The sequence below is a fragment of the Myodes glareolus genome, chromosome 22 (assembly GCF_982192425.1).
Source record: "Myodes glareolus chromosome 22, mMyoGla1.1, whole genome shotgun sequence".
Classification (NCBI taxonomy): domain Eukaryota; kingdom Metazoa; phylum Chordata; class Mammalia; order Rodentia; family Cricetidae; genus Myodes; species Myodes glareolus.
Window position 1 is genome coordinate 13568411 of NC_142047.1, and position 14448 is coordinate 13582858.

Sequence of the window (14448 nt, forward strand, 5' to 3'; positions counted from 1 at the left end):
ATAAACCAATCACAGGGACATATATTTACAGTGTAAAAGAATATTCCACAGCCAGCAGCCACTCTATTAACTGAACAATATCTGAAACCCTCATGTTTATTTTTGTATCTGAGGCTATCTCTGTGTTTGATGGGAAGGTGTGAGTTTAATAATTATAGAGACATCACGTTTGAGAATTCGCATGAGTCTGCTTGGTGTGACCAGAGCGTAAGTGGAACCGCATAGCTGTGTGGCTGCCTCGCCAGCAATCACTGTCATTATGAATTCTGCCTGCAGGCTCACCTGACTGTATCCCAAATTGCTAGGCCACACCAACACCAACACAACAACACTTATCTATTTATCTGACACTTACAGTGCATTAGGTAGTGTAATTAATCTGCAGGTGACTAACAGGTATATGGGAAAGCAGGGTGTGCCGGTACTTACCTATGTAAATGGGCAGCCAGGAGGCTCGGGCAGGATCACAAGTTCTAGGCCAGCCTGGCTACACAATGAGCTTTGTTACATGAACTCTTCCTGAGAAGTGAACATGTACTACCCACCCCAGACTGCGCACTGATGGCAAAGTTCTCTCCCTCTGAAGGAATGTCACAAGGCCCACGTTTGAGGGTGACAATAGACGTTATGCACCAAGTATCAGGTACCACAACAGAGAGACCTTGGGACATGTGAAGCCTGTTCCAAAAAACAACATTACTAAATGTATGTATGTTACTAGATGTATGTAGATTCAGTGCATATGTTTGTTTTTATTTACTATTATTGGTTTTTTGAGACAGGGTTTCTTTGTGTAGCCTTGACTGTCCTAGAACTAGCTCTGTAGACCAGGCTGGCTTCAAACTCACATAGATCAGCCTGCCTCTGCCTCCCAAGTGCTGGATTAAAGGCATGCGCCACTATGCCTGGCTAGATGCCATTTTCTATAGTGGATTTGATGTCCCCTGTGTATACCAAGCAGTGATGGTGCATGTGTGGCCATATGGTATAAGTGACACTCCCCTATCCTGCCTCGCGTGGCACCAGAATGAAGGTATAAGAATTGCAGGCTCTTTACCACAGCACACAGGCTGTGCTTCCATCTCATGACCCTAGCCCGCCCAGAGGACCCACACTGCAGGGTTTATAACATTCCCGTCAGCTCCACAGAGTTTCCAGTGAAGGTCCTCAGTCTCCAAGCTTGGACTGATTTGAAGGGCTCCCTCTTGCTAAATGGCTCAGACCCCAAGACAACTCAGGCAATTCAAAGTCAAGATAATTTGTGGCCCCAACCCCCAGCCCTTCTGCTCAAGGAGGGATAGAGCTATGGCTGTTCTGGGCCCCCTACCTGATAGCAGCCTAAAACATCTGGTTTGTCTGATAATGCCTGAAAGAGAGCTGGTGCCAAGTCCCGCCATTAGCACCGTTGGTGCTGTTTGTTGGGGAGGATAAAGGGGGACAGTAACCCAGCTGGAGGTCAAAGGGTCCCAAAGACCTTTCCCAAGAAATCTATCCTTCCTGGTCTACCCCTTCTCCAAGGAGACTTGAGTCCAGACCAGGGGGGCCTCTCATTTCTCTGGGGGGGGGGTAGGGTAAGTGGGAATCAGGCCCTTACCTGAACCCTAAAATTTTGGAGCCCCTATCCTTTGACTTCTGACTTAGTTTACATACAGGATTGGTTTCCCGGGACCAGTTCCCAAACAGGCAAGGTAAGGTCTGTTCCCTTGAAAGTAACACACATATCACTACCACCCTCCCTGCCTGGCCTGTGTCTTATCAGAGAAGACAGCCAATCAGAGGAGGACAGAAAGGAGCCCTCCAAGGAGCCCTCCAAGCCTCATAGCTCATGAGGCAGAAGAGGGAGAGTCCACCCTGAGGCCCAGGGTGGACATCAGCCAGTCATGGCCGCAGCTGAGACTGCCTTGTCCTCCATCAGTACACTCGCCACGCTGGGCCAGTTCCTGGACACCCAAGAGGATTTCCCCAAGGTGGGGCCAGTGGGGGGAAGGTGGTCTTGCTGTGACCTAGGGCATAGTGCTTGGGGGCCATGCTTCTGTCTTACTTTAGTATCCTTCTCTGTTCAAGGTTTTCTCTTGTTGGGGGAGTGAGCGTGGTTTGGGGTACTGTTCTAAGGATCTGAGAGCAAGGTGAGGCCTGTTTCTGTAACAGGAAGCTGAGTTCTGAGCTTAAGAGGCCAGCCTCAGACAAAGTCCCAGATAAAGGCTTCCTGGGATTCTCAGGCTTTGAGATGTAACCCTTGTTGGAAGGTGTGAAAAGGCAGGGAATGGCTGCGGGAAAGAGTCAAGACTGCCCCTTAGCCTCCCATTTTGAACTCTGCGACCCCTTCCCCCATCCTGAATGCTGTTCTCGGTAAGTGTCTTATCTGTCTCTAGCCAGACCTAATGGACTTGTCTGGAGCCGAGATGGAGGTTAGGGGAACAGTGTGGGGGAAGCAATAGGCATGCAAACTCCTCGACCAACCTGCCCCAACGGTGTTTCCAGCCGGGACTGCATCAGGGCCAGGTACTGGGTGCCCACCATTCAAGCAGTGCGCTCCCTCCCGCAGTGGTGGCGCCCCGACGAGACACAGGATTTGGGCCCGGGTCCCCCGGATCTCACCGGGCCATCCCTTCACGTGAGTCTGAAAACGCAGCCCCCTCCCGGAGAGGACGAGGACTTTGCGAGGGACGTGACCTGTGCCTGGGATCCGGATCTTTTCCTTACCAACTTCCCAGGTCCCGAGCCGCCAGGCACTCCCCGGACCTGTGCTCTGGTGCCCAGCGGGGCTCCGGTGGCACAGTACGCGCCGCCCGAGGCTCTGGGCGCCTATGCAGGTGGCCCAGGGTTGGTGGCCGGGTCTTTGGGCTCCGAGGAGCACGCGGGCTGGGCGCACACCGCCCCGCGAGCCCCAGCCCCTGAGCCCTTCGTGGCTCCTGACCTGGCTCCGGGATCTGTGCCAAAGGCGCAGCCTGCATTCTCCGATTCGCGAGCGAGCTCGGCAAGCGGTTTCTTCCCGCGGTCCGGGCTCGGGGTGCCCACGGCTCCCAGCGCCCCCTACGGGCTGCTGTCAGGGTACCCTGCGCTGTACACCGCGCCACAGTACCAAGGGCATTTTCAGCTCTTTCGCGGGCTCACGGCGCCTTCTGCCGGCCCCGCCGCGCCCACTTCCTTCCTGAATTGTCTGGGACCCGGCGCGGTGGGCACAGAACTCGGGGCCACCGCGCTCGCGAGAGACGCAGGCTTGTCCCCGGGAGCCGCGCCGCCCAAGCGCAGCCGGCAAGCTTTAACAAGAAAGAGGCAAGCGGCACACACCTGCGGGCACCAGGGCTGCGGAAAGAGCTACACCAAAAGCTCGCATCTGAAGGCTCACCTGCGCACGCACACAGGTAAGGGAGGAGCCGAGCGGTGGGGGCGGAGCCTGGAGCCGGAAGCGGTGCAAAGGGTGGGACCAGAGGGTGGGCAGAGGCGTGGCTAAAGGCGACCCCAGAGCTAGAGGCCTGAAGTGGGATCGTGAGACTCTGGCTAAAGTCTATAGGGGCAATTTCAGACCCAAATGTGGGTGGGCGAACCCCGGAAGTCAGGAGGCAGAGGCAGGTGGGTATCAGTGACTTCTAGACTAACCTGGTCTATTATAACAAATTCCAGAAGCCAGGGGTTCATAGTGAAATTCTATCTCAAAAATAAATAGACAGACAGATAAGTAAATGGGTGTAAGGAGAGGACCTGGGGAACATTTGGGGGGCCTCAGGGTTAGAAGCTGATGTGTAAGACCTGGTTTGGAGATGGGCAGAGGAGCAGAATGCAGGATGAGAGTAGCAAGGGCGGTGGGGGAGGGGGGTGACCTAGAGGGGCGACCCGGGGGAGGGTACAAACTTAGAATACCAGAACTCAGGGTATGGCCAATATTCACGTGCATGCTCCAGTTGGAAGCGTCCGGGATCCGGGGGTAGAATCAGTCCCAGACATAAGGCGGGCTGGAAAAAGAGATGGAAATGCTGGGAGACAGGATAGGAAGAGAAACCAGGTCATACCAGGGGTGTAAGACAGTTGTGGGCCTCCTGAGCACCGCAGGCCCACGCGCCAGGTGTATAATGGGAAGAGGGGAATCACTGGAGACAAGGCCTTGACTGGACATCAGCGGGAGGCTCTGCCAGTGCGTGAGATAGCTGGAACACTGAGAACAAAGAACGAAGGTGCAGCCACATAAGGTCTCAGGCAAGGGACTAAAACAAAGGAAGTGGGGTAGATGACTGGAAATGAGAAAACCCCAGGATCGCAGCTGCAGGTCCAGGAAAGGGTCAGGGTCACAGAGGGCAGGGCTGTGCGCCTCTCTTTAAACTGTGCGGGTTAAGATGAATAAACCTAAGACCTGACTCCACCTCATCAAATATGCAAATCGGAGCTGGATGGTTCGGACCATGGTACTCATAACTCCCCGTCCTTCAGGAGAGAAGCCTTATGCTTGCTCTTGGGATGGCTGCGATTGGAGATTCGCTCGCTCTGACGAACTGACGCGCCACTACCGGAAGCACACTGGCCAGCGACCCTTCTGCTGCGGACTCTGCCCACGTGCCTTTTCACGTTCTGACCACCTAGCTTTGCATATGAAGCGTCACCTCTGAGCTCCAGTCCTGCACAGACACAAGAGTGGATCCAAGGATGGTCTTCCAAAGATGGGCCAATATTGGACTTATAGCCCTACAGACCTACCCAGATCAAGAACTGACCCGTAGACAATGCAAAGGAGCCTTCAACAGAATCCTCACATGTCCCCAGGGAGCCACACAGAAACATCTGATGGCCCCACAGACCCAGCAAGACAGACCACCAATAAATGAACTCAGATGGACCCTTATCAGAGCAGGAGTGACCCTGAGTCTTGTGGAGTGGGGGTGAGAGTTCCCAGAGTCTAGAAGGGGCCTTCACACTGTCTATCAACTGGGATTGTCGTTGGTATTATTAAATTCTCCTGTATAAAACCGGTGTCAGCCTCACTGTAACATGGGCCTGGAAATTAGGAGCACTGAGCCCCTAGCAGGTGGGAGACTTCTGTACACACACACCTCCTACATCTTCTGAAACACATTCACTTCTGATGGCCCCTCCCCCCACAGTGCAATCTTCATAGCCCTTCTCCATCAAGGTCACCCTATACAGCCACGTCACCTGTCGTCAACCCAGGGACACTGACAACTGTCATCTGCCCTCTTCCCACCTCCCTTTTTTTTTTTTCTTAAGATATGATCTTACTATGTAGCCCTAGTTGGCCTGAAACTCTGCAGACCAAGTTGGCACCAATCACAGAGACCATCTTATCATCCTGCCTCTGCCCCCTGAGTGCTCTGCCTTTCTGTCCGTCTCTCTTTCTGAGACAGGGTTTCTCTGTGTAGCTCTGGCTGTCCTGGAACTCACTCTGAAGACCAGGCTGACCTTGAACGCAGAGACCCACCTGCCTCTGCCTCCCGAGTGTTTTTTTCCTAATATTTACTTATTGTGTATATAGTGTTCTGTCTACATATATGCCTGCTGGTCAGGAGAGGTTCCCAGAGACTGGCGTCTGGAAAACAAGGCGTGAAGGGGTTGTGGAAGTGTGAATCAGCCTCCAAGCTCTCTGGTGTGCGCAGCTGAGAGTTTGAGTGGGTTGTAATCGAGTGTCTGTGGTAGACTGACAATCCTCTTGTAAGATTGAGGGCAGGAGGCTGATGTCACTAGGCTCACCCCACTGGGACAGACTTGTTTTGTCTTCAGGTCTCAAAAAGTAAAAACAAAAACAAAAAACTGGACACGGTGGTACATGCCTTTAAACCCAGTACTTGGAAAGCAGAACTGGGTGAATTTCTGAGTTTGAGGCCAGTCTGGTATACAGAGTGAGTTCCAAGGCAACCAGGGCTACATAATATAGAGATTCTGTCTTTAAAAAAAGGTGCAGGGGGTGAGGGGGAGAGAAGCATGGTGCTGCAGGCCTTTAGGCCCAGCATTCAGGAGGCAGGTGGATTTCTTCCGCTGTAGGCCAGCCTGATCTAAATAGTGAGTTCCAGACCAGCCAGGGCTACGGTGCTACAGGCCTGTAATACCAAACTTTGGGGGTGGAAGCAGGAGGGTCAGTGTCAGGGCCTGAGTGACATAGTCAGTCTATGGTAGAGTGCTCAACAGTCCCTGTATTCCTGCCTCGTCACAACCCAAAGTGACTCCTGGTCAGTGTCACAATGAGGGCCAGAAAACTTGCAGAACAGACAGAGAGAGGATGCAGAAGGCAATGTGCCAAACTGGGAGGTAGAGACAGGCAGATCTTTGTGAGTTCAAGGCCATCCTGGTCTACAGAGTGGCCAGCCAGGACAGCCAGAGCCACACAGAGAAACCCTGTTTTGATCCTATCTCAAAACAAACAAACAAAGCAAGCAAAGAGTCTAAGTAAGCAAGGGTGACCCAGCTGGGTATGGTGCCCCATTCACACTGGGAATCTAAGCACTCACGAGGGTGAGACAGGAAGATGGTAAGTTAGAAGTTAGCCTTGACTACACAGTGAAAGGGGCAAGGGTGGTAATGGCTGGAGAGATGCCTCAGGGGTTACAAGCACCTATCGCTCTTCCAGAGGCCCTGAATTCATACCCAGCACCCAAACAGTGCTTATGACTACCTGTAAGTCCAGCTCCAGGGATCTAACACCTATGGAGATCTGCTCATTCTGAACATGGTATGCAAAACTCACGAGGGCATAAGCAGATGCACATAACTAATAGTTAAGAAGTTGGAAGGATGGCTCATATTTATAACCTCAGCCCTCACTCGGGAGGCTGAGCAAGAGTTGAGAGTTCCAGGACAGCCTGAGCTTACAATGAGACCCTGTCTCATAAAAATAATAACCAATAAGACTCAGCCTGTAAAGGTGCCTGCTGTCAAGCTCGACCCCCAAGCCCCATACAGTGGAAGGGGAAACTCCCACAAATTGTCCTGGCCTCCACATATATACAGTGTGGTTGAGCGACTCTGGGATTTGAGCTCTTGGGTGGTAGAGGCAGGAAGATCAGGAATTCAAGGGTCAACCACAGTGTTAAGAGGTCAGAGAAGGAATCAGAAAACTGTCAGAAAAAAAAAAAACAGAAAGAAAAAGGCCAAGATGATTAGTGCATGCTTTTGAAACAATTTTTTAAGAGGCAGATCTCTGTGAGCTCCAGGTCAGCCAGGACTACATAGTGAGATCCTGTCTCAAATAAACCATAAATAAAAATTTTTAAAAAGAGAGAAAGGGAAAGAAAAAAGAGATGGCTCAGTGGTTGCATAGACACCCAAATGATACACAGACACACATACATGCTGGCAAAAATACCTGACCTGCTCCAAAATGTGCCTGAGTTATAGAGCGGTAATAATTGGAGAGCCTTAAAAGAATCATGTGACAGACACTGCCTAAGGGCGGGGTGTGTCCAAGGGTGGCGCCTACCCGGGGCTGAGTCGCAAGAAACAGGAGGGCGGGGTCGGCCCTGGAGGGGGCGGGGTCCGCGGGAGGGATCGCGGCAGAGGAAGCCCCGCCTCGGTGCTCGGGGCCTTGCGGGCGCGTCGCCTTCACCCAGGTCCCTGCGGACTTTAGGGGGAAGTGAGTCTGGACCCCGTGACCCGGCCGTCCTGGGTCTTTCCACAGATTCCATCGCTGCCGCCTCATGGCAGGGCCGAGCTCGCTGCTGCTGGCCGCGCTGCTGTGGGTCCCTGCCGAAGCCCTGAGCTGCTATGGAGACTCCGGGCAGCCTGTGGACTGGTGAGCAAGGAGCTGCCTGCCCGACTGTCCCCTCAGGCTGCGTGGGCACCGGCGCGGGCACTGGGATTGAGGCGCTTTTCGGCGAAACCTCAGATCCCTTCACTCCCCCGCTTGTCTCCCCTGACCTCCAGGTTCGTGGTATACAAGCTGCCAGCGAACAGCGGGTCTGGGGATAGTTCATGGAAGGGTTTGAAGTACAAATACATGGATCAGAGCTCCGACGGTTGGCGCGACGGTGTGGGATACATCAACAGCTCGGAGGGAGCCGTGGGCCGCAGCCTGCTGCCGTTGTACCGAGACAACTCCAGCCAGGTGACCGAGTGCTGTGGGAACATGGGCTGGATTACTGTGGTGGGTCCCACGGGGTAGGGAGGATAGTTACGTGGCCTCTTTGCATTCTTCCAGCTGGCCTTCCTACTCTACAACGACCAGCCTCCTAATCCCAGCTCAGCTCCGGACTCTTCCAGCCGTGGCCATACAAAGGGTGAGGCTTGGGCTGGTGGTCCTGGAACCGCCCTGAATTTCTTGTAAATTTACCCAAACTAATCTGTGACCTACATGAAGGGTGATGGTGGGGGGATCTGCCCCGTCCAACCCTCGGCCAGAGTTTCCTATCAGTACCTAAGACTCCAGTACCTGGTTACAGATGAGCTGGCTCGAGGGGCCTACTTCCAGCAGCTTCTCTGACTTCCTTCTTGTGACTTAGGTGTTCTGCTCCTGGATCAAGAAGGGGGCTTCTGGCTGATCCACAGTGTGCCGCGCTTCCCACCCCCTGTGTCCTCTGGTTCATACAGCTGGCCTCCTAATGCTCAAACCTATGGCCAGACCCTACTCTGCGTGTCCTTCCCCTTCACCCAGTTTCTCGAGATTGGTAAGTGGAATCGTTAAGGTGTGGTAAATCTCAAACTGCTTGGCATAACCAGTCTCACGTTTTCCCCCTGGCCTTGTCTTCCAGGCAGGCAGCTAATCTATACCTATCCCCTGGTCTATGACCACAAGCTGGAAGGCAACTTTGCCCAGAAATTACCTGACCTACAGCAGGTGATCAAGGGTTACCATGTCCTCCATGAGCCCTGGAACAGTAGAGCAACACTCACGTCACAAGCTGGGGCCACCTTCCAGAGTTTTGCCAAGGCTGGAAAATTTGGAGATGGTGAGTCCTGGGGTTGAGGGGTAAAGAGCGCTTTCTTTGACAGCCCCAAGCCTGAGGGCAGGGCACATTTAGAGCCAGATGACTTTGCGAGTCATATTACAGTAACAGCCGTGAGTAGCAAACATCCAACAGGCCAGCTGGGCAGACGGCACATATCTGTAATCCCAGCACTACGGAGGCTGAGATAGGAGCTCGAGATTGGCCAGCAGACCTAGGTTCAAGTGTTGGTTCTGGATGTGCAGTATATGATATGACCTGAGTCTGTTTGCTCATCTGACAATTTAGAATATTGATGCTTTCCCTAAGAGGGTTGTGAAATAGCGTAGGTTCTTTGGTAAGGATGACCTTGTTCTCGTTTTGTTTTTGTTTTGGACATAGGGTCTCAATGTATAGCCCTGACTGGTCTGGAATGCACAGAGATCCACCTGCCTCTGCCTCCTGAGGGCTGATTTTAAAGGTTTGGGCCACCATGCCTAGCCTATCCTTTTGTTTTTGAGGTAAGGTCTCACTGTACATTGCAGGCTAGACCACCTGAGATTCTCTTGTTCCAATTTTCAGAGCGTTAGGATTGTAGATGTGACCTGGCTTGTTCATGTCACTCCAGAATTAGACAGTTGAGCTCTGAGAAAGACACTGGCCTGAGGACTCTAACAGCGACCCTCCCCTCCCCCTTCCTTTGCCTGCAGACCTGTACTCTGGCTGGTTGGCAGCAGCCCTCGACAGCGACCTACAGGTCCAATTCTGGCCAAATTCTCAAGGCACCCTGTCTTCCAACTGCTCTGGGACGCACCAGATTCTTGATGTGAATCAGACAGGCTTCTCTGGCCCATCTGGACCGACCTTTAGTGCCACTGAAGACCACTCCAAATGGTGTGTGGCCCCTCAAGGGCCTTGGGCCTGTGTGGGTGACATGAACAGGAACAAAGGAGAGATGCACCGAGGTGGGGGCACACTGTGTACCCAACTGCCTTCCTTCTGGAAGGCCTTCCAGTCCCTGGTAAAGGCCTGCAAGCCCTGTGAAGAGAACAGCTGACCAAGAGCCCAACAGAGCAAAGACTAAAAGAGTCAGGGACTAGCTGGGCATGGTGGCGTTCACCTTTAATCCCAGCACTGAGAGGCAGGCAGATCTCTGAGTTCAAGGTCAGCCTGGTCTACAAAATGAGTTCCAGGGCTACACAGAGAGAGTGTGTCTTGAAACCCCCAACCCCCCAAAAGGGACTAGTTTAGACTTGAATTTATTTTGGGGGGGGTGGTTTTGAACCTACCACAAGCTGCACAATCACCCTACAGCTGAACTCCACCCTCTGCCCTGACTATGAGTCTGAATACCAATCCAGCCCCTTCCTAACTGGGTACTTAATAGTGCCTTAACCTCTCTGACTGTCTACTGGTTTGTAATATGGGCATCACAACACATGTCTCTAGACGCTGTAATAAAAGGAACTCTGTACATGAGGCTGTTACCTTTCTCTTCAGACAGACACTAGGACACAGTGGTGGGACCACCACTTCCTAGGTCTGCCCCAAGCTGTTTTCATGTGAGGAACTGGCAGTGGATGGGACTCAGAAAGGCTCAACTGACAACTACCTTCCCACTTCTACCAAGCACAGGAGCCATTCCTTGTCCCGAGAGGAAATGTGAACCCCGGAAAGCTCAGGCAGCACGGGCACTTTATTTATATGTGTACATATGTATACAGGCAACTGTACAACACAGGGCCAAAGGCCTGCCCCGCTATGGGCCTAGAGGTGCGGGGCTGGGTGCCCCAGTTTTGGTTAGGCCTGCGGAAGTCACGGCTTCGGCAGGACACCGGGAGTTCAACCCTGTTTCAGGCTTGGCGCCTGGGACCACAAGGGAAGCAGGAGGGACTGGAGGAACTGCACTTCGGGACACATTCTTTGTTGGGACTAGGGCTGGAGTCTGGGGGTCGGGAGAGAGCTTAGGGGAAGCGGGCTTGGAGCGAGGTCCGCTTAGTGTGGTCCGCTCTTCCACCTCCTCGAGCACCCAGCGCTCCCGGCCCCTTGGCGCTTCAGGCACTAGAGGCACCTGGGCTACAGGTTCTTTCAATCCCTTGGAGTCTGTGCCCAGAGGCTGAGTTGTCTGGGTCTTGACCCCTGGCCGGGCAGGCTCTACAACAATGGGCACCGGGGGTGGGCCTGCCTCGCCAGAGCTACAGCGCCGGCCTGTCTCATGTTCCTGCACCGGGCTTAGCGCCGCCTTGGCCAAGGCCCTGGCCACCCCACCTGGGCCATCCTCAGTCTGCACGCTCTGGTGCCTCGTGCAGCCCGAGTCACGCTCCAGGGTCCGGCTCCCGGGGGTTGTCGCGCGAGGCGGGGTGCAAGCCTCTGCACCCCCCGGGGACTCCTCTTTACTTGACGCCATCGGCCTCGGGGCACCCTCGGGTAGCAATGGGTCCGCGCCCAAACTCAGGGGCGATTCCTGGCGGCCCAGGCGTCGCACGGCGACCTGCCGGGTCGTTCCAGGACCCTCGATGGGAGGCGTCTCACCATCGGACTCGGCGAGGCTATGTAGTGCCAGCTCACCGTGGAAGTCCTTGCGGAAATCCGGGTGACCCACTTCGAGGCTGTGTTTGCGCAGTGCGCCTTTTTTGTCTGAGCCCAGCGAAGCCCCCAGCTTCTCCGCTGACTGCACCCGCTTGAGCAGCGGCGAGCGTGGCGGCTCTGCACTCTTGGGGCGCGGGCGCACAACAGGCGGTGAGGAGTGCAATTTGGCGGGGAAGCTCTGCGTGGTGTGTGAGCTGCCCACCGTGTGGCCTGGAAGCGGCGGCGGCGACGCCTGCGTCGGGGATGGCGTGTGTGCCAGTGGTGACAGCGGGATGTTGCCGGCCGATTTACAGCGTGCAGAGCGGTACTGACGGTGTAGCTTCGGTGAAAGCCCGTGCAGGGTGCTGGGCCGGATGTGGTGCGACGCCGATGACGCGGGAGAGTTAGGGGTGCTGGAAGCTGGGGAGCTACTCTGTGATGAGGCGCCTGCAGGCCAGAGAAGGTGCAAGCAGTCTGAGCACTGCAGTGCCCCGTCCCCTACCCCGCGCAGGCGCAGAACCTACCTAGGTACGCGGAGTCAGGCGTGGAGCGATAGCTGTGCGTGGGCGAGCGTGCTGGTAATCCGTGCGTGGGCGAGCCGGGAAGACTGTCGCTGGACGACAAGGACCGGTTCAGTGAGGACAGCGATCTGCTAGTGTGCAGCAGGTTTGACTGTTTTGTGATCTTCCGGAAGAGGGAGCTGCGCTTCTTACTGGGGGATAAATACCAAAGGGTCAGCTCTCCTTAACTCTGGAACTCTGGGTTTTCCCGCTTCTGGATTGCAGCCCAGTAACCGCCTACCCCTTCCTAGCACTCCCCTTTCCCTACAACCCATCTATTGAAGCAGAACTTTTGACTCGATCCTGGTTGGACATGCCTACTCTTTCCTGGCCACTTAACAATCCCAGCCAGAAATCCCTTCCAAACAAACTCGGCCCCTTCTGGTCTCCGCCACATATTTTAGTCACGCCCCTTCGCACTCAACTCTCTTACTCGATTGATTTGCTTCCTTCACTGAAATCCTCACTTAGGTCCTGACCAAACTTACTGATCAAAACTGCTCCCCCAACCTCTTTCTTAGACAGGGTCACTATATAGTTCTGACTGTACTGAAACTATGCAGACTAGGCTGGCTTCCAACTCACAGAGATCTGCCTCCCTCTTGCGCACTGGGATTAAAGGCGTGCGCCAGTACAACCAGCTGTCAAAACTGTTCTCTTTGTAGCTGGAGAGATGACTCAGCAGGTAAGAACAGTGGCTGTTCTTCCAGAGGACCGGGGTTGGAATCCCAGCACCCACATGGCATCTGACAACCACCTGGAACTCTCTTTCCAGAGAATCTGGCACCCTCTTCTGGCCTCCTTAGGCACCAGGTACACACGTGATACACATCAACAGAAGCAATCAAAACGTTAATGCAAGGAAACAAAATCTAAAACAAAACAAAACTGTTCTCTTGGGGCTGGAGCGATAGCTCAGTGGTTAAGAGGGTATATTGCCCTTGCAGAGAACCTGGGCGCCTCTGTTGGACAGCTAGCTCAGAATGTCTGTAACCCCAGCTTCCAGGGGAATCCCATGCCCTGTTTTGGCCTCCACAGGCCAAAACATACTCATATTCACAGACACACACTTATGCATGATTAAAATAAAATCCTTTTAAAATTTAAATAAACTTTTCTCTTGGATCTGGGGAGGTGACTCTGTGGGATGAATACCTGGGTTCAGTCCACAGGGCAAGCACATGTGTGCATGAACACACACACACATCAGTATTCCTGGTCCCACCCTTTCCCTTAGCCCTTCCAATGTATAAGAGAAGAACTTACAGTCATGCCCCATAATATAACCACATAATATAAGCCACACCGTGTTAGTCTCACATGACTATCTGGCCTAGTGACCTCCCAGGTGAGCTGATATTCACGGCAGGAAATCCTGGGAGTGAGGAAGTAAAGATGCATTTGTCCTGACACTTCCATCGCGACAAATAATGCTTGACTATGTTTCCTTTCTTTTCTTCCCGTCCTCTATAGGCTCACACTGGCCTTTAATATCCAGAGGTCCCCTTGCCTCAGCCTCCCAAGAGCTGGAATTACAGGGGTGCCCCCACCTGATGGTCTGCTTAACTGTATTCCAGGTGGCTCAGTCTTTTTGTTGTTGTTTTGGGTTTTGTTTGTTTTTGTTTTTCAAGACAGACTTTCTCTGTGTAACAGTTCTAGCTGTCCTGGAACCAGTGTTTGTGTTGTTTTGTTTTTGAGACAGCATCTCTCTACATACGTCCTGAACAAGACCAGGCTAGCCTTGAACTCAGAGATCAGCCTGTCTTTGCCACCACACTGTCTTTGAACCTTGGGAATTGGGGACCGCTGGAATTAAAGCATGTACCACCTTGCCCAGCCAGTAGTAATCTTTTATCTCAACCCCTTTCAAATCCTGTTGAAAGAGGTCTAACCTGATCAAGGGTTTATCCACAATGCTTTTATTTTAAATAGTTTCCTTCCCAGGCTCCCCTACTTCCCCCCCCCCCCGGGTTTGATTGACAGTCTTTACTTCCCTTCCCTTCCTACCCACCACACTTTCCCTTCTGTTCCTAGCATCTCTCACACCACCCATTGTTAGGAGGATAAACTACTTATGGTCCCGCCCACCTCTCTTGGCCATCTTTAGCGGAAGGCCTCTTGTTCCTACGAGCCATTTTGGCCTTGTAACTGCTGCGCCTGGCAGGCCCAATGCGGATGGAGGTGTTTTCAAAGGGTGTGGTGGTCACAGCTACTTTGTTGCCGCTCTGGGAGAAGGGAGGGAAACCCATTGGTTAGAGGCTGCTGGGTCCTGTTCCACCCTCCTTTCCTTTCCTTTCCACTCACCTTCAGGATCAGCTCCACCACCTCAGGATGCACCATGCCATGCACAGGCTCACCGTTCACGTGGGTGATGAGGTCCCCAGCACAGAGCCCTGCCTCTTGTGCAGGACCCCCTTCCTCCACGTGCTGTAAATGGGGAAACCCACAGGGGCATGATT

At 53.5% G+C, this 14448-nt stretch overlaps 3 protein-coding genes across 6 annotated transcripts in view; 2 read left to right on the top strand and 1 right to left on the bottom strand.

Annotated features, from left to right (window-relative positions):
- Nucleotides 1-1783: 1783 nt before the first annotated feature.
- On the top strand, nucleotides 1784-4958 carry Klf1 (KLF transcription factor 1). Of its 2 annotated transcripts, none has more exons than XM_048434697.3 (3): nucleotides 1784-1967; nucleotides 2546-3365; nucleotides 4426-4958. In XM_048434697.3, exons 1-3 carry the CDS (start codon nucleotides 1881-1883, stop codon nucleotides 4599-4601), a joined length of 1083 nt encoding a protein of 360 aa, XP_048290654.3. In that variant the 5' UTR covers nucleotides 1784-1880; the 3' UTR covers nucleotides 4602-4958. The 2 variants fall into 2 exon arrangements, with proteins under 2 accessions (XP_048290654.3, XP_085538337.2); XM_085682211.2 differs by having other exon boundaries at nucleotides 1832-1967; nucleotides 4411-4958.
- Nucleotides 4959-7508: 2550 nt separating this feature from the next.
- On the top strand, nucleotides 7509-10335 carry Dnase2 (deoxyribonuclease 2, lysosomal). The gene is made up of 6 exons (XM_048434696.3): nucleotides 7509-7732; nucleotides 7864-8044; nucleotides 8138-8216; nucleotides 8439-8603; nucleotides 8688-8885; nucleotides 9572-10335. The coding sequence occupies exons 1-6, from the start codon at nucleotides 7638-7640 to the stop codon at nucleotides 9916-9918; spliced, it is 1065 nt and encodes a 354-aa protein (XP_048290653.1). The 5' UTR covers nucleotides 7509-7637; the 3' UTR covers nucleotides 9919-10335.
- A 204-nt stretch (nucleotides 10336-10539) lies between these two features.
- The window catches only part of Mast1 (microtubule associated serine/threonine kinase 1), a 35441-nt gene continuing 31532 nt past the window's right edge, over nucleotides 10540-14448 (bottom strand). For all 3 annotated transcript variants that reach the window (XM_087900419.1, XM_087900418.1, XM_087900420.1), the window contains 4 exons: nucleotides 14294-14416; nucleotides 14078-14214; nucleotides 11954-12141; nucleotides 10540-11876 (listed from right to left, as the gene is read on the bottom strand). In XM_087900419.1, the coding sequence (XP_087756545.1) occupies nucleotides 10621-11876; nucleotides 11954-12141; nucleotides 14078-14214; nucleotides 14294-14416 (1704 nt within the window). In that variant the 3' untranslated portion in view covers nucleotides 10540-10620. The remainder of the gene's footprint in view (nucleotides 11877-11953; nucleotides 12142-14077; nucleotides 14215-14293; nucleotides 14417-14448) is intronic.